Source organism: Aphanomyces invadans (genome assembly GCF_000520115.1).
Source record: "Aphanomyces invadans strain NJM9701 unplaced genomic scaffold supercont1.7, whole genome shotgun sequence".
NCBI classification, from domain to species: Eukaryota; Oomycota; class Saprolegniomycetes; order Saprolegniales; family Verrucalvaceae; genus Aphanomyces; species Aphanomyces invadans.
In genome coordinates this window covers 906,350-929,144 of record NW_008580152.1, presented here as the reverse complement: position 1 = coordinate 929,144, position 22,795 = coordinate 906,350, and the positions used below count along the sequence as shown (strand labels likewise).

The window sequence follows — 22,795 nt, the reverse complement described above, 5'->3', positions numbered from 1 at the left end:
TTATTTATATATAGATAGATTTTCCACTACTTCAAGAAGTATATTTGTACTACGCTACGAGGTACAATTCATCAACCTAAAATAAATGAAGCAATTAAGAAGTGATTTTGTGCAAGTAGAAAAATCTTCCCTTTCTCAGTGTTGAAGTGAAAACGTTTGGCGCACCTGGCAATCCCCTCGCCCGACTGCTCAATTCTCAATGACCCAAGATGCACCAACAAATTTTGCTCGACGTCGCGGCTTCTAGCCACGCCAAAGGGCCAAGCCCTGCCGAGTTTTCGGCCGAAACGAATTCGCGAGTCTGGTCCGTGATGTCCATGCGCACAAGTTGCACATGACCGGCGTCACCAGCGTACTCAAATCAATCTTGTTTTCAATGGAGCTTGCACAGGTGAATGTGCAACTGAAAGCTGCCATCCGCCTGCTCCAAAAGGAAGATCTTTTGTCGAAAGAGAAGGGGCTCGTGAATACGGCTCTCGAGGGTGACCAAGACGATGTTGATCTCGCAGCGCATGATGACGTGACAGGAGTGGCCCTGTGGTCGACACTCTGCCTTGGCGACGACGACGACCCTTGCTGCCGTATAGGAAAGCCTTGAAAGCCGTTGGATGCTGCTTCCACTTCTCACGCGTGTGAGTATGATGTGTTCGCTGGTCCTTCGATCTTTCGTTATTCTAGGCTCCACGACATCGCTTCATACCTAGGGTCGCCGTTGCAATGGCATCGACAGGGTCTGCCACACGCTTTCACTCGAGCCGCGCGTCCTCCTTGAACCTCTCTTGACAGTTGTATTTAGGTAAAAAGTGCGATTGCTAAGGAGACGTAGACGGGTCTCGGCACAAGTTGACGTCCTCAAGAAGCAAGCAATGGGTGCTTGTTGCCCATCCCGTGTCATGCGTGGTCCCAAGTGGCTGGAGCTCATGTCGCGACAAGCCACACACCCCTATAGCTACACTCCTTCGAATCCAACAGCAGGAATTTTCCGCTGCAAGTGCATCATCAGCGCCTCGGGGACTCCGCATCACTCAGTAACGAATCTCTCACCCTTCCACCAGCTTTGCCGCAGCGACACTCGTTTGAGATGTTTGGATTCACGACGCCACGTGAGATCCATATGAGAGCTCTTGTTGACGCCAAGTCTCGTGGAACGTACTATGTATCTTGTGTTGGCCACGCAACGGCGAAACATTTCGCCAGTGCGACGAGTTGGACTGGCGGGATTGTGAATGTGGCATTTTCGTCTCTGCGTGGACGAGCTGGCCGGTGCGACTCCTTCGACGCACACACGTCACCGCCTGAGTTGGAATGTGAGGCTGCTTTGTAGACGTGTCATGCAAAGCAGAACCGTACGCCTAGCGAGGTACGCAAGTAGCCCACGCGGTAGTACGTCCCACATTGCCTGGCGCGGCGGCGTCTCGACTGCTACGTTGCCTTGCCGCCTCGTGGACCTTCTCTCGTCAACGATTCGAATCATAGCACGAACAACGCTGCCAGGTTTGCTGCACGAGGCACAGTGTTGTGTGCACACGTTGTGGTTGTGACCCGATGTGGGACACATTTGGCCCGTTCGACCACTTCAACGTTCGATTTTGCACCAATCAGAGAGCGCATGACGTTTCGTGAGCCAATCACATGACGCCGTCGTCGTGACAACCATCGCTGTTACATCCCCGCGGTCGCATCGTTCGAAAACGTGGCTGCGGCACTCATGGCCGCACAGTCTAACGTACGGTCGCCAGAGAGCCACGTCGAAGAACGTGGCTGCATTGCAATGATGCTCCTCAGTTTCCAATTCGATCGGTTACCACCACTGCGCGCTGCATGTACTCGACCCATGATCGCCTTCATACCTACTCGGACGTGGACGAAGCCATGTTCCAAGACGTTTTGTCTGTGCTCGTCCAGTCGTGCAAAATGAAGAAGCGGAATCGCCGACCTTCGCCATCATCCTGCGAAACGAGCGAAAAGCGACCACCGAAACGCATTCGTATTACACCGTTTCGACGGATCCTAGCGCTCCGTGCCCAAGTCGACGACCTTACCCTCCATCGCGACCGACTCCGACATGCCAAGAAAGTCCGACGAGAGGCGGTTTCCAACGGTAATCTTGTGGAAGCAGCCATGCGCGAGCACGAGATGCTTCTTCGGCACAAGGACCAACTCGCTGCGATCATCTTGCGCTTGCAAGCTGACCTGTTTCCGGTGCATTGTTGGAATCTCTCGCAACCCGATCACGCTCCCAACATCACAATTGTGTCTCCCCCATCCCCTTGCGGCGTTTATGGGTCTAAGACGGTGATCAAGCACGAACCTTTTGCTGCCGAGGACTACATTTCAGACGTCCCACATGCTATGCAGTCGATCCCGACCGCCTCCCCAGACGACGATCCGTCGCTCCTGACCACATTCGACACGACCCCGTCAATCCAAGCACGGCCTCCACCTCCGTACACCCCCGTCGATATTGGGCACTATGATCTTGAATTGGATTTCATCAAGATGGAATGCCTTTGACGCCCCCACCACGCCTTGAGTTGCGTAGTACGATGTAACTTTGACAAACATCTTGTGCACTGTTCCTACCAACGACGCCTTGGACCTTATAAGTTAACTGAACACCACGACGAAGGCAGTGACTTCACGAAGTGGCACCGCCGATTGACGAAGGCGCCTCGTCGGTTCGATCGGACGGCAATGAAAGGGCCGCGTCGACGGTTGGCTTCATGGCAGTGGGTGGCATGATGGCGTGACACAGCGGGCGGAACCGCTGAGCCAACGCATGCACGAGCAATTCCGTCACGGAACGGTTTTGCTGGCGGTACACGTTGACACACGACCGAAACCACTTTTGAACACAGTCGGCGGCAGACGTGGCGGCCGAGTAGAGGGCAGTCGTGAACGCGCAAGCAGGCTGCGGGGAACTAGGTGTGCATGACACGATGCTCTTGACACAGCACACGACGCCGGTGGGAGAGTCGCGCGAGACTTGGCGTTCGATTACAAACCACCCGACTTCGTCGTGGGCATAGCACGGTCGGAGGTGGGCCATGGGGTGGCGGGCGTCTTCCAGCACGGATCGAACAACAAACACGACACGGTTCAGTTCCACAAAGCGCTTGACTGCCACTTGGCCTTCTAGCCACTGGATAGCGCCGGCTGGACACTTGGCTTTGCACTTCATGTACATCGAGTTGGCCTCCATCCGCTCGAGGAGCTCGAGCGTGTCCCACTTGGTCCCTTTGACCAAACACTCGCGGCCGCGGTCGGTCAGCACGAGCGCGTTCATAATCTTGACCACATCGTCGAACGTGTGGCACTGCAGCTGCAAGTGGGTCAATTTGTCGATGGATATCACCGAGCCGCACAAGTTTCGCCGCACCACGGTTTTGCACAGATTCGAATGGCAGTCCACAAGTCCATTCCGAACGAGCATCGTGTCCACCCGTTCGTAGTCTCGTGTGAGCATGTTTAGAATGCCTGCCGTCCACGCTGCTTCGTCCTCTGGAAGGCGGTTGCATCGCCAGTCCTCCATGGGAACCTGCCGGCCAAGATGTGAGTGCACAGTCGACGACGACGAGTTGGTCACAGAACGTACTCGCTGAGACGACTTGACGACCTCCTGCAACGACGCAATGATTTCCATGTGCTCGTCCACGGCGAGCTTGAGCCTCTTTTGTTCGTGTAGCCCATCGTCGAGCTCCTTGCGCTGGGACATGGCGACATCGCACCAGGTCCATTTTCGCTTGCACGACGATGTCGCTCGGTTTGTCAGATCGTTGAGGCGAGCCTGCAGGTCATTGAGTTCCTTTGCTAACGACTGGACCTCTTCTTGTTCGGCCGTGTCGTCGGTGTGAAATGGGAATTGCCTCCTTGGAGGTCGCTTGCTCTTAGGGTGTTGTGCCGGGCAGAGAACGGATGGCGACGTTGGCGATGGCAAGAGCATGCCTTGGCCTGAGCTGTGCACGAATGAAGCAGCACTCACGGAAGGTTCTCAAGTGGACGACGCGATCGACCCGCGCGTGGGTTTCGCAAACTGAACGCTCCCGTTCAGCGCGATGCTTGGTCCAATCTGCACACAACGAAATTTGGCGAAGTCATAATCAATTGTTTTTTTCAAGACACGTGCACTTTTAAATATCAAGTGAATTCGAATAGTCAATTCAAATGATACAATTTCGAACACGATGAAATTGTATTCCCAACGCAAATACGAACCCACACCTTGATTATGGGTTGTGCCCATGACATCCATCACGTTGGCCCGACTTGTTTCGTCCGTGCGGAATTTATTTTCCTCGTCATACAAAAACCCCTTGATATAATTAAATTTCCTCTTGCAAGGTGTCTCCATAGTTGGTGCAGCCCCCGTTGACTCAAGTGAGGTAGGAACTCCCAAATCCTACAAAATGCACACATGTCTCGTGTTAACAAACCAAGTCCATTGCATGATGATGGCAATCACGTGCAGATAGGTCCCTACTACCGACTCTCTTTCCAGTTGTTCTATAGATCAACACATTCGCAGTCTGTTCGTAGCATCGTGGAATTTTGAAGCCACAATCATAGAGCGCCTCCCTGGCGAATGTACTGTGGAACGTCCACCGGCTTCCACAGATCGCACATGTAGGCAATTTTGTATCCTACCTATTATCACATGATAGAGGCTTTCTCACACGTTTATGAAACCCTCTCAAAAACTATGCATTCGGCGGCCAATGTACTAACCGCACTCTGGTAAACCATCCATCCATCCATGCAGTAGACCATCGATTCGACCTTCCGACCCACCACGCAGCCTTCGCGTTTCGCCTTCCAGGCACCCTTCGATCTTGATGGCCCGACCTTCCCTGACGTTATCATAGTTGACTGTGACTCGAAAACTATATGGAGCGATTGATGGCGATTCGGTGCGTGAATCGGCGGAACGAAATTCCACGTCGATCCGGCTGCGCAGTCTACATACCGGAACGTTCACGAATTCACGACCCTGCATGCATACCGCGCCCATATGATGGTCATGTTGTGCCTGAGCGAATGGCGGCGGCAAAGAACTACCAACTAGTCCAATATACATGTCGAAAGACCCATTGTGTGGTGCTCCATTGTTGCATTATTTCCGCGCGACCGGCCTTGAATCGATCACGTCCTTAACGACGGCGGTTCGACAGCAAAAAGCCCACACCAAACGACAGCACGACAACGCCGAGGGTCAAAAACTGGCACTTGAGTGGTACCATGCAACCGCAGTTCGTCGACTTGAGCTATACAAACTCGTCGCGTGAAGTTTAGACTTCTATCGACCATACCGTGGACACGCCGGATGCTGGCGTGAGCGGGATGTTGTTTGCTGTCAAAGTGGCCTTCAGCTTCTGGACCGCTTGACCTGGCATAGCGATCGCAAACCCGCACTCAATCAACGCAGCTTCGATGGCAGCAACCGTTTGCGCCGCGTGGTCTGCGCGGCGGGTGCTTGGGCCCATGTGGCCAATGCGAAAGTACTCGGTCTTGATCTCCTTGTGCAGTCCACCCGCCAACGACACTCCACGGGCATACACCTTGGGCAAGAGATCGGGCCCTGAAATGCCCTTGGGGAATCGAACACACGTCATCGTGTTGGCTGCAACTCCGTCGACAGGGACCTATATGTAGCCGAGACGAATAGCATGAGCCAGGTCAACCCGCCCACTGTCGAACTCATTCACGAGTGCATAGGCAACCGGTTTTGTCAACGACTTACAAAGTCAATGCCCCAGGATTGAATGGCAGCTTTGATTGCAGCTGACACGGCTCGATGTTCGCGAAATCGAGCTTCCATACCGCCGTTTGCGAGCAAAATTTCCAGCGCTACAATGCCCACACACCGTTGATAATGTCGAGAATGCAGCACCCGTACACTTGTGCAACGCAAACACGTGGTTCACGGCGGGCGTGGCGAAATACGACGGACGGCGCGCCTCGTAGTTCTTCATGATGCCGAGCCAGTTGGTCCAGTCGCAATAGTACTTGGGCTTGGTAGCGCTTAGCTTTTCGTGGACCTTCAACGCGCGCGGCCGAATCACGAGGATGCTCAGGCCCGCGGGCACACCCAGACACTTTTGCGACCCCGTCAGAACGACGTCGACATCCCACGCCTTCATGCGAAGCTCCTCTCCACCCAGCGCACACACGCTGTCGACAATGACCAAGGCGTCAGGCTGGGCGGCACGTACAGCTGCAGTGTACTCGGCCACATTCGCAAGCACTCCAGTCGATGTGTCGACGTGCGTGATCGTGACTGCTTTGAATTGCGTGGTCGAGAGAGCCTTGGACAATTCGGCCACTGACGGACGCTCGCCGACCTACGAATTCAATTATTCATAACAAAGCTGTGGCTTGAACAGCAATGAACATAGCCAATGCGGTGTGCTGAAGATCGAAGGAAAGCGCACTCGTACCGGAGCGCGCAAGTAAGTGACGTTAGCGCCGTATTGGGAAAAGCAATCGCCAAAGTGGTCGCCGAAATATCCTTCGTTCACATACATATGAGAGATCGCAGGAGGGGGACTATGAAGGGGTACCAGTGTTGATAACGAGAACGTTGTCGTCTGCTTCGAGCAAGTTGGACGCGACCATGTCCCAGCCCAACGTCCCCGACCCCGTCACAACGAGTGGCTGGCCGTCTTGCGCCAGAAATACCTGGCAGCGTGGTTATAGAATGCTGTCACGCAAAGCACCATGGACTAGACCTTGCGCAGGTTTTCCAGCGTGTTGCCAAACACATCGATGAAGTACGGGTCGACGTGGGAAATGCCCTCGTGTGCAAACGCATCCAAGACGTCCTTTTCAAAGGCGATAGGGCCTGGGTTCATACACAACGTCTTCTTCTCCGCCACAGTCATCGTGTAGACCTAAGTCAACCGTGAGGCATCGCCGAGACCTTGGTTGTCCTCCATTGCTACCTTGGGCTCCCAATTCTGGATTGTTTCGTCAAGGTGTGGGGGTTGAGATGCACCTTTCTCGTTTAATACTTTTCATATTTAATAATCGGAATCAAATCGATTTTGAGGGTGTAATCTCACCCCAAACAACAAAACCGCGCTCGCTCGCACTTGAGTCACCCTCGGTGCTGGAATGGTCCAGCACCTCTGCGTGACACCTTTTCGCCCGCAAGGACACGTGCTATCCCTGGAGATGATGCACACTTGAAATATATACATTGACATAGGTTGGCGAATACAGTTGACATCTTGTATATTCATATCTTTCATATTCTAATATTTGAGTATTGTGTTTAAGAGTAAATCGCTTGCGATCTTGAAGCCTCCGCCATGACCGCACACGCCGACGTGTAGGTGCATGTGCGTTGGACGATTGTTGCACCGATGACTCACATGCAAGTAGCACGGAAGCGGTCCCACTGATGAATGCGTTTCCTACAGACAAGCTCGCCTTGCTTCTTCGACGAATCCTGCAGTCACCAGATACCTCTGTACGTGGATCCGAGCCATCAGCGTGACGGCTCATGCACTCACAGACTTGCGTCTTCTCCGACCAAGAACAGTCGCAACTCATGGTCATGGGTAACATGTCAGCTCCCCAAGTGACTGTCCTTCTTGCTGGTGTGACGCGGATAGTCTCGAGTGCAGCGTATCACGACTGGGATGACAAGCAGTTTGTCAGCGAGGTTTCGAGACTGGGGGTTTTGGAGGCTACATCATCGGCTCTGGGTGCAGTTTGGGGACAAGAAAAGTTGACGTATCGAGAAGCACTGCTGCACAAGAGCACGATGTCCGGGCAACTACCAAGCATCACTGATTCGCACTGGCGTATGCATGTTACGATTGCCGATTCAGTCTCAACAGGACATGCGATCCCTCACGCTTTGTTCCACCTGCACACTGTAAAGTCCCATCTATCGTCCTCGCCATCTAACGACGACAACGAGATTCATATGGAGATGAACCACACCGACTTGTACGACTTTTTCATTCAACTGGACGCGATTCAATCGGAAATTGACGCGCTGGCCACTCCCCCTTAAGAGTCACGACCACCACGCAAGCCGCCGCCGCCATCGATGCCAGATTGCTTCAAATTTTTTCTCTGATAAATCAAATACGATTCTCCATGAGTGATGCTGCCCGTGTTGCTGCGCTGCACCAAATGCGTCGTGATGACTTCCTCCCGAGGAGCCAAAGCCCATTCGATGACACGCGCCCGTCGCGGAATAGCGTCGTTGCCGTACGCAGCACCTACCACCAGTTATGAGAGAGAAATCTCAAGTTCCTCACAACCGCCTCACGAAGCGAGACATTGGATCGAGTGACGTACCATAGCCGACGCCGCCTCCGTAACACAAATGCACGCTGTCTTTGCGAAAGCAATAGTCGTTCAAGTGGTCGTGGCCGGCAAAGGTGGCTTTGACGTCGCCCACTAGCAGATGCCGTGAGCCCACTCGCCACCCATGAACTTTCCATCCAGTGCAGCCAGGAACAGCGCCCCACGGAGACAACTGCAGTCCTTCATCGCACACGTTCCCCGTCCATCTCAACAAACGAGCAATCCATCCAACGAAGAAGCAAACGGGACCACGCATCGACTCGTTCCGTACTCTGCAAGATCGTCTCAAAGAGATGGCTGTTGGTGTGTGCATGGGTCACTGCTTCGCCGAGGTGGCCTTGGCGAGGCAGGTCATTCTTGATGGCAGACTCGAATTCAGCATACTCGGGTAACGGATTGTGAAAAAACACGAGGGCGGGCACGTGTTGATGGGCATGTTGCGCTGCCACGTCCAAGAGATGTGTCTGCTGGTCCGGTGTGAATTGCCCGTCTTCGGAATCAAGAAAGTATAGGCGGAGTAGCGCTTTGCCGCTTGGTCCCCACGTCCCTGCGACCGGTGCGTCGATTTGCAGGTGGTAGTTTCCCACGCGCGAGGTAGAGGTCTTGGGACCAAACTCAGAGTACGACAACGGCATAGCGTTGAGACGGCGGAACATTTCTCGCTTCGACATGGAGTCCTATTCCAAGAAGACATGATGGTGGAACGAGTTGCAAGGGCACCTACCCCCTGGTCGTGGTTGCCAAACACCATGGCCCACGGGATGTTGCGCTCGATCGTGCCTTTGCTGAAGGCGTACAGTGCTTGGTTGACTTGGTACACCGACTGCACACAGCATGTCTGGATGAGAAATGGCAAACGTGGTCGACAATGTGGAAAAAGCAGAGACCAACAACGAGCGAGAGCTGCAAGACCATGCATCAGAATGATGTGTACCTGATGCACTTCGACCGACTCAATTTGGTCTCCTGTAAACACGACAAAGTCCGGCTTGACGTCGTCAAGCAAGGATGCCACGAAGGCTGTCATGTTGGCTTCTGTGCATGGGTACTCCTGGTTGAACGCGTCAGTGTACGTGATGTGTGGTCAATGGACTGACAGACGGTGGCGGGTTCCGACATGGATGGTTGGGGTTGCCAGTATAATGCATGTCTGGGATCTGTAGAATTGTGAACGCAAGCAACGGTGGCTCGTGCGATTGAGCTCTAACAGCTCTGGCGACCAAAGGAGGCTTGGCCACTACGTCCAAGTCAAGGCCACTGTAGTGGATGTACTTGTGCGTCGACACGACGAAGAGGTTGACGCTGAGAGCGTACAGCAAGCTCACGGAGACGGCAACAATCAGAAGGAATTGAATGGCCTTTCTCCATGATATTCTCCGCCGCATCAAGAAGATGGAGTGCTGGATGGAGTCCATCGACCATTGCCGCGGCAACGCCGACCTCTTCATTTTGACGCCGAGACGAGACAATCGAACCCAACGAAATCATGACCATTTAAAAAGTGTGGTAAATTATAATAAAAAAAAACTACTACATCACATGAACTCGCTCACGTAATTATTTTAAACAATTGCATGGGATGAAAGCGCGTCAATTTAAAATGCAATTAAAATACACTCGTGCAAGATTTGTATCTTGCAGTAACCGTCACGTGAACGACGAGCGAGGAAGGTCGTCGCGGCGCCATCATGAAGAAGCAGCTGACCAAACTCTTCAGTCGAAAGAAGACAGGCAGCGACGAGCATGACTTGAACCCAACGACGTCGCCGCCGAGCAAGTCCCCCGCCTCAGTAACAACGATGCAAACACCTGTGGACGTTCCACCACCGTCTCCGCCTGATGTGAGTATTGATTCCTTCACGCTCGCCACCTCCCTGCCTCATGTCAAGGGACACGGTTTGCTTTGGGTAGGCACGATTTTCACGCATGACAGCTCAAATGAAAGACTTCGCGCTCGCATGCAAGCAGTTGTACGTCTCCAAGTGTATCTTTCCGACTCTGATCTTGCTCGCTTCCAGCGTGACAACCGTCAAAGCGGATAGCGGTGCAAACTCTGTCGTCGTTCACAAATTCATGGCGACGATTCATTCCCTGAATGCGAAAGTGCAATCGAACATGGGCAAGCCCACCTGCCATCCTATGACCACCTCACTAACGCATATCTGTAGGTGACGCCTCCACGAGATGGGTGGCTCTGTACTGTGCAAGCGACCTGGGCATACCATTGAGCGAGCAAGCGACGCTTCTTGCCCTCGTCGTCGAATCCCTCAATCGCATTCGTCTGGCTTATATTGTCGAGCACGTGCACGAGCTAGCGACTACTCCTGGTCTCGCTAAGTTGCCCGACGAAGCTGTGCTGTGTCCGGCCGTCGGGACCCTCGGCGCATGTATGGTGGGAATGCTTTCCAACGCAACTATCTTAGATCGACAGCGGTGTGAAGTTTTGAACGTGATGCGTCTCGCTGTCGACTTGTACGCCCCAAGAACTACGTGCATCCGCGACGTTGTGTCCATGGCCGTCGACACGATTGCAACCTCTTCGGCATTTAATGCAGGACTGGTCTGGTACCTCCACGACACCCATGCCATTGCGACCGTCGTCGACACGATGAGACTGCTGGCTACAGCTACCGTGGTCACGTCCGAGAACGCCGACGTCGCCATCGGGTGGTTTGAAGCTGCGTCCACCCAACACTCATCTCTCTTGTCCTGTGCGCCATCACCCCATGGGAACAATGCGGAAGACGATGTTCATGTGGCTGTGAGCAAAGCCCTTGGCCTCTACAAGGAGAAACCGAAGGACCCTATTGCACCACTGGTCGACCCAGGAAACGACGTGGACGCGGCGCCACCTCGGCCACCCCAAAATGAAATACGTCCGGCTGCAGAATCTGCCGCTACCTCCACAACGCCGCCGACAGCGACGTATTCGCTGGTCAGCCATGAGCCATCGGTAGGCCACAAACTCGTCCTCACGATATTGCAAGCCAGTTGTCGGTTCTCGTTCGTCCTTGTGTTGGATTTCGGAACGATGGGAGGGTACAATGTCGTGTGGTCCATTGCGAACAGGTCGGCCAAAGACAAGAGCAGCCAAGGTCAAGCGGAGGACGGCATGCACTTATTCGTGGGGCTCCTTCCCCTCGGAGAAGGAGTGGCGAAGCCGTTGGAGTCCGATGACTGGTCCTTGAACGCGTGCGGGGCATGGAACGATGCTGCTCTCATCGCTTTGCGCGACTTTCTCGGTGTCCACATTGAAGACGCGACGAAAACAGCGTTGCTCGCGCCATGGCTAAACGTTGTGCACCAAATTTACGCCACTCGAACCGATCAATTCAAACGAGTGGAGACCAAGACGCAGTTGGTGGCGTCGTTGGTGGCCAAGTTCCAAACGATTGCGAGTCGACATGCTCAGGATGTCGTGCTGGCGTGTGTGCAGCACATGGCAGTACATGGCGCGACAATGGACGTAACTCGAAGCATCCTTGGCTCAATTTGCAATCTCTTTGCGGACGCTCAGGTGCGTCCGCTGTGTTGATTGAGCCAATGCAAATCGAAATTGGTTGTTTTAGGCGGTTCCGGAACTCGCACTGCTCCTGTGTAGATCGCTGGCGACGATGCTGCACCAAGTACCAACACCCGACCATGCTTTGCGAGAGACGTTGCTGGATGCTGGCTTGGTCGACCGAGGACTCGTTGCAGCATTCAAGCAAATTCAACAGGCTGAGAGCGCTTCCGTCGACGACGCCACAGGCAATTCCAAGTACATTCAAGAAATCTGTGCTTTGGTGTGCCTGGTCCTGCACAATCACGTGGCTGCGTGCACGCAATTCCGCCAGCACCACGTGCATTTGATATTGTACGTGGTGTTGACCGCGCGGATCCACGACCGTGAGACCTTTCAAAGCGTATTCAACATTCTGGTGGCCCTGTCGGGGGTGACAAAGTCGCCGCTGCTCATCGAAGGAATTGAGGACGACGTGCGAATGCTTCTGGACGTCATGCAGCGCTGCTGTCGCGAGCACAACGCGCAATCTCTGCACACCCTTTTAGCGTTGCTCTGCCAGTACCTTCGAAACAACGTTACAGTCCAACGCATCTGGCGCGACAAGATGTCCGGCATGGAAGGGTTGCTGTCAGCACTGTCGACATTGCAAGACCACGCGAGCGATTTTCCCGTCCTCGAGACGCTGCTCTCGATCGTGTCGAGCCTTTTGGATGCCCCCGACACACGGCAATATGCCCTCGACCACCACATCTACCACACAATTGCCGACTGTATTGTCGCGTCCGGCTGGCTAGCGTCTTCGCACGCAGCAGATGTGTTGGCGTTCTTGATGGGGCTGGTGTTCCAGACCACGAAAGGAGGGTCGTCCTGTGCACCAACGGTTGGCCGGTACAACCCCGACGCCGGGGTCATGAGTTTTCGAGTGTATCCGCACTTGGACCGTGGCCAACGATCGGACGTTTTGTCGAGCTGGATGAGTCATCTGGAGAGTTTGACCAAGCCGAACGGCGACAAAGCCAAGCTCATTGCGGCAGGCGTGTTTAAGTGGATCCTTCCGCTCGTACAAGTGGATCCGTTGCCACTTCTCCCATTGATTGCTGTGCTGGCAACGGTGGACATCCCCATGCCGCACTTGCGACACTACCTCCGTGTAGTGCACCACACCCCTTGCCGGGGCCTCCCGATGCTCGACACGATGTCAAAAGTACCGACTGTGCCACACACCGAACTCCACCACCATTCGTACATTCAAGTCACGACATACGACAAGGTATGGCCGCCGCCGTCGGGGTATTCGTTTGCGTGCTGGTTTCAGTTTCCGCCGCCGGACGAAGCCCAAGGACCAAGCCACACGGTCACGGTGCCCATGTGCGAAGGGCACCTTGTGATGGACCATGGACTCGGGCCAACGTATGCCGTGCTGGTGGGGTCGACACTGAGTCTGTACCGATGCAAGGAGGATGCTGTGTCCGGTGCCAAGGAACTCGGGCTGTTGGAGATTTTCGAGTACGCGGAAGAAGGAATCGCTGGGTTTCGCATTTGCAGCAATGATGACTGGTTCGCAGCGACTGTCGTCGATCCCGACGGCGCGCCAGCGTGGAAGAAGGCGCTGCAAGTGTACTCGAAGCCATACGTGATGCTCGTGTCCATGTATACGTTGGACCAGCCGCAGTGCTTCACCCGAGTCTACTTTGACCCGGCAACAACGTGCTTGCGAGTAGAAACGTCCCAGAAGCACGTGCTGTTCAAGAACATCGACATCGGACTTTTTGCCCCGAAGAGTTGGCACCACCTCGTGTTCACACATAAGCGCGCCGTCATGGGCAGCTCTTTGGCGACGCTCTACATCGACGGCGGCGAAATTGGCGCCAAGAAGCTGTCGTACCCTGCCGTATCAACGACGCCCGGCCCGATTCGGTGCTTCCTCGGAAGCGACCCGCACTTGTTTCCGTCCACAAAGATTCGATCGATTTGCCTTGGTCCGATGTGGCTCATGGGCGACGTGCTGCCGCCACTTGCGGCCACATGCATGTTCACGCTGGGCCCGGCCTATATGCACTCGTTCCCTGGCAACGGCACTAGCCAAGGCGCCATCGACGAGTGGACGGAGACCACCCTCGCCGCCTTCTTGCATCGGATCATCCATCGAAAAGTGGATGTCGCGAGGGCGGCAAAGCGACTGCAGCTTCGGAATCTCGCGCTGGCAACGCAAAAGGACTGGCAAAGCGAAATGGTTGTGTCTTGGATCGACAAGGAAGACTCGGCCATCTACGCCACGATGTGGTTTCGATACTTTATCGACCGCCACTGCTCGATGAAAGCACTCGGGATGGAGTGGCTCGCACTGGTGTCGAGCTTCAAATGGACGGATGATACGCTCGTGCTGTGGAATCTCCATACAGACGTTCCGAATTCGCCGCAGACACACGTCCACTATGCCGACTCGGAGCCCACAATCCCTCTGAATCTGGGCAAACTTGTCCCGAGTCTCGGTGGTCTCTGGTCGGTGCTGGTCCCCCTGGCGGATTCCTTGGACACCACAGCCGACCTCCACCGATTTCTCCGCGTCCTGACACGGTGCTTGCAAGCAAACCCGGCCACGTTGGCCTGGTTCCTCGAGCAAAAGGGCCATGCGTGGGTTACGACCTTGCTCCTCCAACACATGGACTTGGTGGACGCGTCCATTCTGAAAGCCGCGGCCAAGCTTGCGATCTCCGGCTCACTGAGCCCCCACAAGCAGGCGAAGCAGCCTCCGCCTCTCGACGCGAAAGTGGCACATCCAGTTATCATCGACGTTCACGCTATTACGAGCGTCCTGTTCAATGTCGCGTTTCGCACGGCGCTGCCACGACCGCTCCAACGCGAGCTAGTCGTCCTCTTGGCCTATACGATCCAGCCCCAGAACCCCAACGCCGTCTTCAACGCCCGCCAACTGCGTCAGTCCCAGTTCATCCAGTGGTGTCTCCATCTCATATCCCAAATCTGCCGGGCGGGCGACCCTGGAAGCGAGCTTAAGGACGACTTGCTGCTGACCGAGACCCAGCAGCTCCTGGCCACGTATGTCCAAGTTGAAGTCCATGTAGACGACATGCTTCAATACTCGGACATGCTCCTGTGTGCGTTGATGGATGCGGACGCTGCTTCTCTGCGCTGCACGCTGCTACACTTCCTGGTGCACCACGTTGAATCGTCCCCCGTTGTCGCGCGCACCGTCGTCGATTCCGTTCTTTACCGGCTCCACCAAGACAAGAAGAAAGGGATGGCGTCTGCGACGTCTCCCACCGGCAGTGGCCCGACCAGCCCCCACTGGTGCCCCCACGACTCGACTTTTTCAACAGACGGCCTGGAGCATGTTCTCTTGGAGACGATCTGCCGCTCTAAGCTCTCGCCCGACACGCCACAACAACCTGCCGACGCTCAACTCGCGTCCCGACTCCTCTTCACGCTGGCACAAGTCCAGCCTGCGTTTGCCATGCACTTGCTCGTGAATTCCCAGCTGCACGTGCGCCTCAAACAAGTCCTCGCGTTGCACGCTGGCCATGCCGCGACTTACGTCCCGCTGCTTGCGTTTGTCGGATTGATTCCGCTCTCGAATGTTGCCGTGTCGAGCGATGGATCCGGGGATGACCTGAGCGGCACTGCTACATTTCCTGCCAAGTACACCCCGACCGCGATGGACCGCGATTGCATCGATGCCGTGTGGGATATCCTCGGGCACTTGTGGCACATCCGCCAATGCACGCTGCCCACTGACACGACGACTGTCGCCGTGATCATGTGGCTCAACCAGAGGCTCCATTCCGACATGTTGTTCTTCCAGGCGGTGTGTCGATCAAGCTGCGCGTTTTTGGCCGTCATCCTTCGGTGCAGAGTGCTACCGACTCGTTCAACCACTGAGGCCACCGACAACGTGGCGCCCTTGCCAATATCGCAAGCGGGCGAGGTGTGTTTGGTCACGTTCGCAAACCAGTCACTCGTTGAGCGCGATGACTGGGCAGACAACATGTTGTTTTGTTTGCACATATGGCCCTCGACCGCATCGCAACACGACTGGTTCTCGCTCGTCACTGCCATCGTATCCAACGCCAAGATTCTGGAAGGTTGCGCGAGTGTGGTCGCGATGAAAAACGTGTGCAGTTTGCTCTTGGGACTCCTCCGCTTGATCGTGTGTCGCCGCAAGCGAGGCGACAAGTTGAAACGAGTCGACCCGACCCCGTCCAAGGTGAAAGCGCCAAACGAGGCGTGGCCCGCCGACCTCACAAGTACAGTCCTCGCGTTTGTTTGCCACGTGATTCGTGCTAGCGAAAACGCGGTCATGGCCAGGTACACGTTGTTCAACAGGATTCTCTTGCATTTTGGTGTGGATGTTGATCTTGTCAACGAAAACTCTTAGCGTGCTTGGGGACGAAGCGATCCAGCATTTTTACAACGTGTTGGTCTTCTGCGCCCAGGCGTTCGTTCTGCAAGCGCTGTATCCGATGCAGCACGTCGCGTCGTGGCACTTGGACGTGCTGCGGGTCGTGGTCGCGTCCAAGGATCAGTTCTTACAGCAAACGAACGTGTCGAACGTGTTGCTGTACACCGGGTCGGCCGCGGCGCCGCCGATCGCCGACGCGTCGGCGTTTCGCCTGCACATGCGGCAGTTGAGTTTGCAAGGCAGCCAAAAGGAGTTTGTGGTCGGGCAAGACTCGGACAAGTTGTTTGTGCAATGCTTGGCGACGGCCTTGTTTCGGTACGACGTGTTCATCGACTTGTTTGCTTCGCGACGCTCGACGACTCACGTGTTCGTTGCAGCATTCTCCTCGCCGACCCCGCCTGTTTTGAAGTCACGCAGCTCTGGCAATACCTGCTTCAGCAACGCATGGGCCTCGTCAAAGAGATGCTGATCCTTGACGTCAAACCGACGCTTCTCACAACGATGTCGACGGCCAAGAAAGAGCCGTTGGACGTGTTTCACCACGGGTTCGACCAAATTCTCGGGATCGATTCGCTCGACCATTGTCAGTACCGAGTCTTTTTTCAGTGGATCCAAGCGCAGTCAACGCTGCTCGAGGACGTTTTTTCCACACGCACTGACCCGATGTACAACCAACTGGTCGACGTCCTGGAAGGAACGCTGTCGTTGAGGCATCCCAAGCATGGACAATGGGCGATTCGCGTCGCTGTCGACCCGCCAGCTCCGTACCCACTGCTGGAGTCGACAGCGCGAGACGAATGCGCGGATGAAGCAATGGTCCAACTTGCGTCCGAGAAAGCATCCGTCCGGCTGGCGCAGTTTGTGTCGAGCCAGCGCGATGACTCCAAACAGTCCAAGGCGAAATGGGATCGCGAGCTCGCCAATGCCAAGTACGTTGATGTCGAGCGTGATCACAATTGAACGAATATTGTTAGGTACACACGATCGCTGTGGTCGGAGCCGGTCGAAATGCACGCGAGGCCGACGCAAACTGTGTACCAACTATCGTGGGAGTACACGGCGCTGGATGCGACCGAAGGACCTGGACGCAAGCGAGTGCGGCTAAAGTGGCAGGACACTCCGATTCGACCAGGTCGAGCGTCCAGCAGTGCCCAGACCCCGTCAGGTGCCCCTGCAAAGAAGGCTGCATCGTTCAGAGTGTCAAGTGAGGCGCGGCGGTACTTGGAATTCCACGATGCTGTTGAAGTGTACCGTCAGTGCACGTACAAGCACGACCTTGTCGATCTGACAAAGTGCAAATTCCCCCAAACGAGGGAGCTCCTCCGAGGTGCCGTGGACCGTCGATGGTTCTTCAGTACTGATGTGCGTTGCTCTTGTGCAGAACTGGTCACGCCCTTGTCGATTGCGGCAGCAATTTGCAGCGCCTTCTTGCAGGAAGGCCAATACCAATTGCTCGGAATATCTACCATCGTCGTCCAAGAGATCGACGCGAATCTCCGTCTGCTACAGGACCACCACCCGTCAGTGGACCAAGCTACGGACAGCGCATCGGGCGACCATGCTGGAAACGAGCCGTCGCATGGAAGCGATGAGGTGGCAACCGTCCTTCCCACCACTCTCTTCGACGTGGCAGACTCGGAAGCCATGCAAAAAGGCGCATTAGCCAAATCAACCTCTGGAATGCCGCCCATCAAGCAAGGTGTGGCACGACGACACCACAGACTTATGTATTGCATTCGACTAGGCACGGAGGACAACCGAGACTCGGACGAAGAACTGTCCGACGACGATGAAAGTTCAACCCATCGTGAGTCCATACTAGACCTCCGGACGAGCGAGATCGAGCCGTCCTCCACTGCCGCCGCGCCGTCCCCAGAGACCTCCGCTCCAACGCCGCCTCTGGACGACCGCCGATTTTGCGGTGCTTTGCTGCGCATCCTGCACCGAAATGACCAGACCCCCCACCACGCTTGCAATGCCATCTCGGTGGCAGGCATGCAAAAAACGGTAAGTTGGCTCGACGACGCGGCAATATCCAAATCCGTCGTGGAATACATGCTAAGGAGTTGTTAGAGTGGCGTGTGGCTCATGTGCGACGAGTCCCTGTACTTTGTTGAAGGCTACATTGTAGTCGACGACCAGCAACAACTGACCAAAAGCCTTGCCGATCTGCGGGCTGGCAGCGAAAAACCCGGCGGCGGCGTCATGCAGAAGCCAAACACGTCGCTGACGAGCCCCGTCGTGTGGCGGCTCAAGTATAGTAAGTGGCCGCCATGGGGTCGAGTGTATTTGTCGGGTTGACCGCTGTGGTCGAAGTTGGCTGTTCGAATTGCATTCCATCCATATTTTCGTTGCCAACCGATAATGGTATGCACAGGCGACATCAAGCAATTCTATCGGATCAAGTTTCAGCTGCGCCCTGTCGGCCTCGAGCTCGTCGACACGGGCGGATGGACGTACTTTTGCACGTTCGACTCGGCGCGGTGTCGCGAGGACGTGTTCAAAGCGTTGTTCCAGATGCCGATTCACAACAGCATCTACTGGGCGCACGTGCTGCGACCGGCACCGTTTCGCTCGATGAAGCGACTGCGGCAAAGCCTGACGAAGAAGTGGCTCCGCGGCGCTATGTCCAACTTTGAGTACCTCATCGAGTTGAATGCGCTAGCAGGGCGCACCTTCAACGATGTGACGCAGTACCCCGTACGTGCAGCCCGCCGAACGCTTTGCCATGGTGAAATTCAGGAAATTACTCGGCGTCGTGGTAGGTGTTCCCGTGGGTTTTGGCCGATTACACGTCGGACGTGTTGGATCTGTCAAAGGACGCCACGTACCGCGACCTGAGCAAGCCCATGGGTGGCCTTGGCGCCAAGCGCGCGGAGCAGTTCCGAGAGCGGTATGCCGCCATGGCAACCGATGGCTTTGATGGGTCTCCCGCGTTTCATTATGGAACGCATTACTCGTGCTCGGCGTACGTGACGTACTACCTCGTCCGACTCGAGCCTTTTGCATCGATGGCGCAAGAGTTGCAGGTACGATGCTCTCTCCTTTTCTCTCTCGTGTGTTGGATCGTTGATGATTCGACGCGAAAGCCACACAATTTCGCTGTGGACAAGGATGCCATTGCGTCCACCACGCAGATCTTGTGGTGACGATGGGTGCTATTTGAATGCATTCAGAGTTCTCACATGGATCGCTTGGTTGGGTATGTCAACACAGGGCGGCGAGTTTGACAAGGCCGATCGATTGTTTCGCAGCGTTGGGGCATCGTGGACATCGGCGTCGTCGGAGAACCTCCAGGTACTTGAGAGCGACTTGGCAAAACAGGAGACTGGTGGTGGCATGCGCTGCATGGGTGCTTGTTTGGATGGAGTGTTACATTCGGTTCATTCTCTAGGACGTCCGCGAGCTCATTCCAGAGTTCTTCTTTCTGCCGGAATTTCTCGTAAACGCCAACCACTTCGACTTGGGCACGACGCAAAATGGCGACGCTGTCCGAGATGTGCTGTTGCCGCCGTGGGCCCGCAACGACCCGCGCGAGTTTATTCGACTACATCGTCGCGCGTTGGAGTCCAAAGTACGAAATGCATGCACAGGATGTGCCGACGTGGTAACGAGCGATGTTGCTTCTAGTACGTGTCGGAAAACTTGCACCACTGGATCGATTTGATCTTTGGGTACAAGCAGCAGGGCCAGGAAGCCATCGACGCGCTCAATGTGTTTATGCACATGACGTACGAAGGCACGGTATGGCGTCCCGATTCCAGGCATCGCTAAAGCGATCGTGCCATACTGGCGTTTTGACCATGTGTGGCAGGTCGACATCGACAACATCCACGACCCTCTCCTGCGGGAAGCCACCCTGGCGCAGATTGAAAACTTTGGCCAAACGCCGACCAAGCTGTTTAACAGTCCCCATCCACCACGAAAAGTCCCGCAGCTACAAGTGCATTCGTCTCTCTCCTCACTCCTCACACACGCCCAAGATCTCAGCATGAACGCTCAGAGCAGGTACGCATCTGCTGTGTTCTTCTCCTGGCCCGCACCTGCGATCCTGCTTGACAACACCCACTGCTGCATAGTATTGAAGCTTATGTCAAGTGGCACACGCCCCTCGCACCGCCGCTCGTGTCCATCGGGAAAGAGTATGTGTATCTCAAAAAGGCCCACGCTGCTCAAGTTCTCGACGAGCCCGTCGGCGACGTCAAGGTGACAGCTGACAACAAGGTAAGGCACCGTTCGAGTGTTGTTGGAGCGTAGATACCAACGCGACGGTGGGTACATCGATGCGTAGTACGTGTGCCGTGGCCAGCGCTGTGTGCTCGTGCCCCCTCGCCACAAAAAAGTGGTCGACTGGGGCTTAGGCAACGGATCCATCGCTCTGCGTTCGGTCAAGTCGAAAGGGTCCCTCGTCGTCGTCGAAAACGTCCATGCGAGCGCAATTCGATGTGGCGCGTTTTGTGCTGACGGGTTGGTTTTTGTCAGCGGGGGCGACGATGCTGTCGTCAACGTCCTCGAGTGCAGTAAGGTCCACGGCGAGAGGGTGCTTACCCACAAAGGCAAACTGACAGGTACTTCCTACGCCATTCATTGTGGTGCAGACCAACTTCAACATGCTCGAGGCGTGAGGAGGCAGTAGTCGAGTGTGTGGCTCGCCTACCTGGCTGACTCGCAAACTCCACAGTGTGCTTGCTGGCGCGATGGCTGAAGACATGGGGAATGGATGGCTCATCCACTGAGTATGGACTAGGACACGAAGACGCAGTGACGTGCGTTGCCATCGACACAGCGTTCAGCATTATCCTGAGTGGATCAAAGGATTGCTCGGCGATCGTGTGGGACCTCCGGACGCGGCGGTACTTGCGGGATCTGCGCGGCCACGACGCGCCGCTGTCGCATGTCGGGGTGAACGGTGCCAACGGCAATCTCGTCACCATTGCAAACACCCAAGTGCGCATGTGGTCGATCAATGGCGATCTCTTGGCCGGCGCGCTCTTACCAACGCTTGGTCTATCTCCTATCGTACGACTCGATGCACCATGGCTCGCAAGGGGGTTGTCCTAACGCGTGGGGGTGTGGGTCGTAGACGGCTGCGCTGTGCACGACGTGCGATATGTGGCAAAACGGCGTCGTCGCCGTCACGGGGCATTCGAATGGCACGATTGCGTGCTGGGGAGTCAAGTACCCCACAGACGCCGAGGCAGCGGGCCCGGACGTGAAGCCAACGTTCAGTGTGACCGCAGACAAGTTTCGAGCAAGTGGCAACGCCGTTGTCGTCGCCCCATCTTGCCACCTCGTCGTGATGAAGCTCCTGGTCGAACACCGGTCGAGTGTGACGGCCCTTGCGATGACCCCCGATCAGCGCCAAGTTATCTCGGGGGATGCCGACGGGTGGTGCATGCGATGGATTGACGACAGTTTGACGAGTGGCGCGACGTAAGCGATGAAATATTGATCCAAACACATTGCGCATTTATTCGTCGGCGCCAGTGGATCGCCCACGGTGAAGTACCGCATCAAGGTGGCATCTCGCGATCGTCGACACCCCCTCGACCTTTGTCCTCGGTCTTGTAGCACATTGTCGTGGTCCATCGCTGTGATTCCCATCTCGAGTCGAAGAGGTTGCGCGGGTGGCGGGGTGGCTGACCGGCGCGACCTAGTTTACACGGAACTGGTCGATGCCGACGAGTGCTGGGACGTTTCGATTGCACCACGACGTGGACGCTGCAGCACGCGCAGAACGGGTCGATGGTGTTGAATGCGGGCTTGGACCAAACGGCGGCCGGCCCTGCGGGTAGCGACGAGGAAATGAACTCAGGGAGGTAGAGATCACTGGCTTGGCATCGTGACGAGCGCGTCATCTGTACAAGCGCGTGATAGAACCCAGGAATGCAGCAACTCTCAACTCCATCGTAGTCAAACACCGGACGATGGTAAGGCAGGGACCCTTGTACGATTGTGGCGTACATAACCAGGTGGAGCAACTCACGCCGAGCTCCGCAACGCGCGCCCTGGTCGCCGCCCGGGAAGCTCCGACAGACGTTGGCTGCATGGTAAGGTAGCTCCTCTCACGACAACTGCTTGAGGTCACGACGAAGCCATTCAAGGCTGTGTTTGGCCAGGAAATCCACGGCATGGCGCACATGTTACGACGAGTGCACCGTTGAGAAGCGACGGGGTATTCTTCCCCTTCGCCGATGCCGCCTTCGCAGTGCCTCGCTAAGCCACATCTCGACAGCCTAGACGTTCGAGGGGTAATCCTCCACCGACATGTCCAACCCAGGCCGTCCGGTTCGCCGTCGCGACAAGCTACCATCCCGACGACCAGTTCATGCGGTCGACGGCCCACGAGCAAACAGTATAGTTCGAAATAGAGGGATGGATAGTGTGTTGGGCGACCCCATCAAGGATGCCACCGAATGGCACAACGGGGCATATCCACTCTCCACACACGGACGCGGTGGAAGCAAGAAGGAGCAACCACCGACCAACGCGATGGTCATGCATGCATTTACTGACACATGTCAAACGAGTGGCCTGTATGTGAATGTTGTAAA

General features: G+C 55.6%; 6 protein-coding genes across 7 annotated transcripts; 3 read left to right on the top strand and 3 right to left on the bottom strand.

Annotated features, from left to right (window-relative positions):
• Positions 1-1,821: 1,821 nt before the first annotated feature.
• H310_04485 (hypothetical protein) lies at positions 1,822-2,514 on the top strand (the record flags this gene model as incomplete). The annotated part of the gene is made up of 1 exon (XM_008868860.1): positions 1,822-2,514. The coding sequence occupies one exon, from the start codon at positions 1,822-1,824 to the stop codon at positions 2,512-2,514; it is 693 nt and encodes a 230-aa protein (XP_008867082.1).
• On the bottom strand, positions 2,420-4,075 carry H310_04484. 2 transcript variants are annotated; one of them, XM_008868859.1, is made up of 2 exons: positions 3,596-4,075; positions 2,420-3,538 (listed from the first exon to the last, which is right to left on the bottom strand). In XM_008868859.1, exons 1-2 carry the CDS (start codon positions 3,941-3,943, stop codon positions 2,639-2,641), a joined length of 1,248 nt encoding a protein of 415 aa, XP_008867081.1. In that variant the 5' UTR covers positions 3,944-4,075; the 3' UTR covers positions 2,420-2,638. The 2 variants fall into 2 exon arrangements, with proteins under 2 accessions (XP_008867081.1, XP_008867080.1); XM_008868858.1 differs by having other exon boundaries at positions 2,459-4,075.
• An 880-nt stretch (positions 4,076-4,955) lies between these two features.
• Positions 4,956-6,959, bottom strand: H310_04483 (hypothetical protein). The gene is made up of 8 exons (XM_008868857.1): positions 6,939-6,959; positions 6,726-6,887; positions 6,558-6,675; positions 6,435-6,505; positions 5,894-6,338; positions 5,738-5,844; positions 5,307-5,639; positions 4,956-5,261 (listed from the first exon to the last, which is right to left on the bottom strand). Exons 2-8 carry the CDS (start codon positions 6,876-6,878, stop codon positions 5,148-5,150), a joined length of 1,341 nt encoding a protein of 446 aa, XP_008867079.1. The 5' UTR covers positions 6,879-6,887; positions 6,939-6,959; the 3' UTR covers positions 4,956-5,147.
• A 440-nt stretch (positions 6,960-7,399) lies between these two features.
• On the top strand, positions 7,400-8,020 carry H310_04482 (hypothetical protein; the record flags this gene model as incomplete). Its single annotated transcript, XM_008868856.1, has 2 exons — positions 7,400-7,468; positions 7,514-8,020. 2 exons carry the CDS (start codon positions 7,400-7,402, stop codon positions 8,018-8,020), a joined length of 576 nt encoding a protein of 191 aa, XP_008867078.1.
• Positions 7,947-9,791, bottom strand: H310_04481 (hypothetical protein). The gene is made up of 6 exons (XM_008868855.1): positions 9,417-9,791; positions 9,254-9,370; positions 9,044-9,142; positions 8,591-8,996; positions 8,311-8,412; positions 7,947-8,231 (listed from the first exon to the last, which is right to left on the bottom strand). The coding sequence occupies exons 1-6, from the start codon at positions 9,765-9,767 to the stop codon at positions 8,017-8,019; spliced, it is 1,290 nt and encodes a 429-aa protein (XP_008867077.1). The 5' UTR covers positions 9,768-9,791; the 3' UTR covers positions 7,947-8,016.
• Positions 9,792-9,971: 180 nt separating this feature from the next.
• On the top strand, positions 9,972-21,710 carry H310_04480 (hypothetical protein). The gene is made up of 21 exons (XM_008868854.1): positions 9,972-10,160; positions 10,231-10,289; positions 10,338-10,438; positions 10,488-11,836; positions 11,889-16,147; positions 16,218-16,556; positions 16,619-17,170; positions 17,216-17,568; positions 17,623-17,940; positions 17,986-18,248; positions 18,315-18,501; positions 18,619-18,941; positions 19,007-19,270; positions 19,458-19,538; positions 19,636-19,815; positions 19,872-19,985; positions 20,056-20,249; positions 20,321-20,465; positions 20,533-20,809; positions 20,989-21,260; positions 21,325-21,710. The coding sequence occupies exons 1-21, from the start codon at positions 10,008-10,010 to the stop codon at positions 21,676-21,678; spliced, it is 10,137 nt and encodes a 3,378-aa protein (XP_008867076.1). The 5' UTR covers positions 9,972-10,007; the 3' UTR covers positions 21,679-21,710.
• Positions 21,711-22,795: the final 1,085 nt, after the last annotated feature.

Bases quoted from the DNA above. Each gene is read 5' to 3' on its own strand.
- H310_04484 (XM_008868858.1), bottom strand. From the start codon at position 3,943: ATGCTCTTGCCATCGCCAACGTCGCCATCCGTTCTCTGCCCGGCACAA.
- H310_04483 (XM_008868857.1), bottom strand. From the start codon at position 6,878: ATGACTGTGGCGGAGAAGAAGACGTTGTGTATGAACCCAGGCCCTATC. The intron at 6,506-6,557 runs GTACCCCTTCAT...ATGTGAACGAAG, and splicing joins CGTTCTCGTTATCAACACTG to GATATTTCGGCGACCACTTT. The intron at 6,339-6,434 runs GTACGAGTGCGC...TTGAATTCGTAG, and splicing joins TCACTTACTTGCGCGCTCCG to GTCGGCGAGCGTCCGTCAGT.
- H310_04481 (XM_008868855.1), bottom strand. From the start codon at position 9,767: ATGAAGAGGTCGGCGTTGCCGCGGCAATGGTCGATGGACTCCATCCAG. The intron at 9,143-9,253 runs GTACACATCATT...TGCTGTGTGCAG, and splicing joins AGTCGGTCGAAGTGCATCAG to TCGGTGTACCAAGTCAACCA. The intron at 8,997-9,043 runs GTAGGTGCCCTT...TTCTTGGAATAG, and splicing joins TTGGCAACCACGACCAGGGG to GACTCCATGTCGAAGCGAGA.
- H310_04480 (XM_008868854.1), top strand. From the start codon at position 10,008: ATGAAGAAGCAGCTGACCAAACTCTTCAGTCGAAAGAAGACAGGCAGC. The intron at 19,539-19,635 runs GTACTTGAGAGC...TTCATTCTCTAG, and splicing joins CGTCGTCGGAGAACCTCCAG to GACGTCCGCGAGCTCATTCC. The intron at 21,261-21,324 runs GTACGACTCGAT...TGTGGGTCGTAG, and splicing joins CGCTTGGTCTATCTCCTATC to ACGGCTGCGCTGTGCACGAC.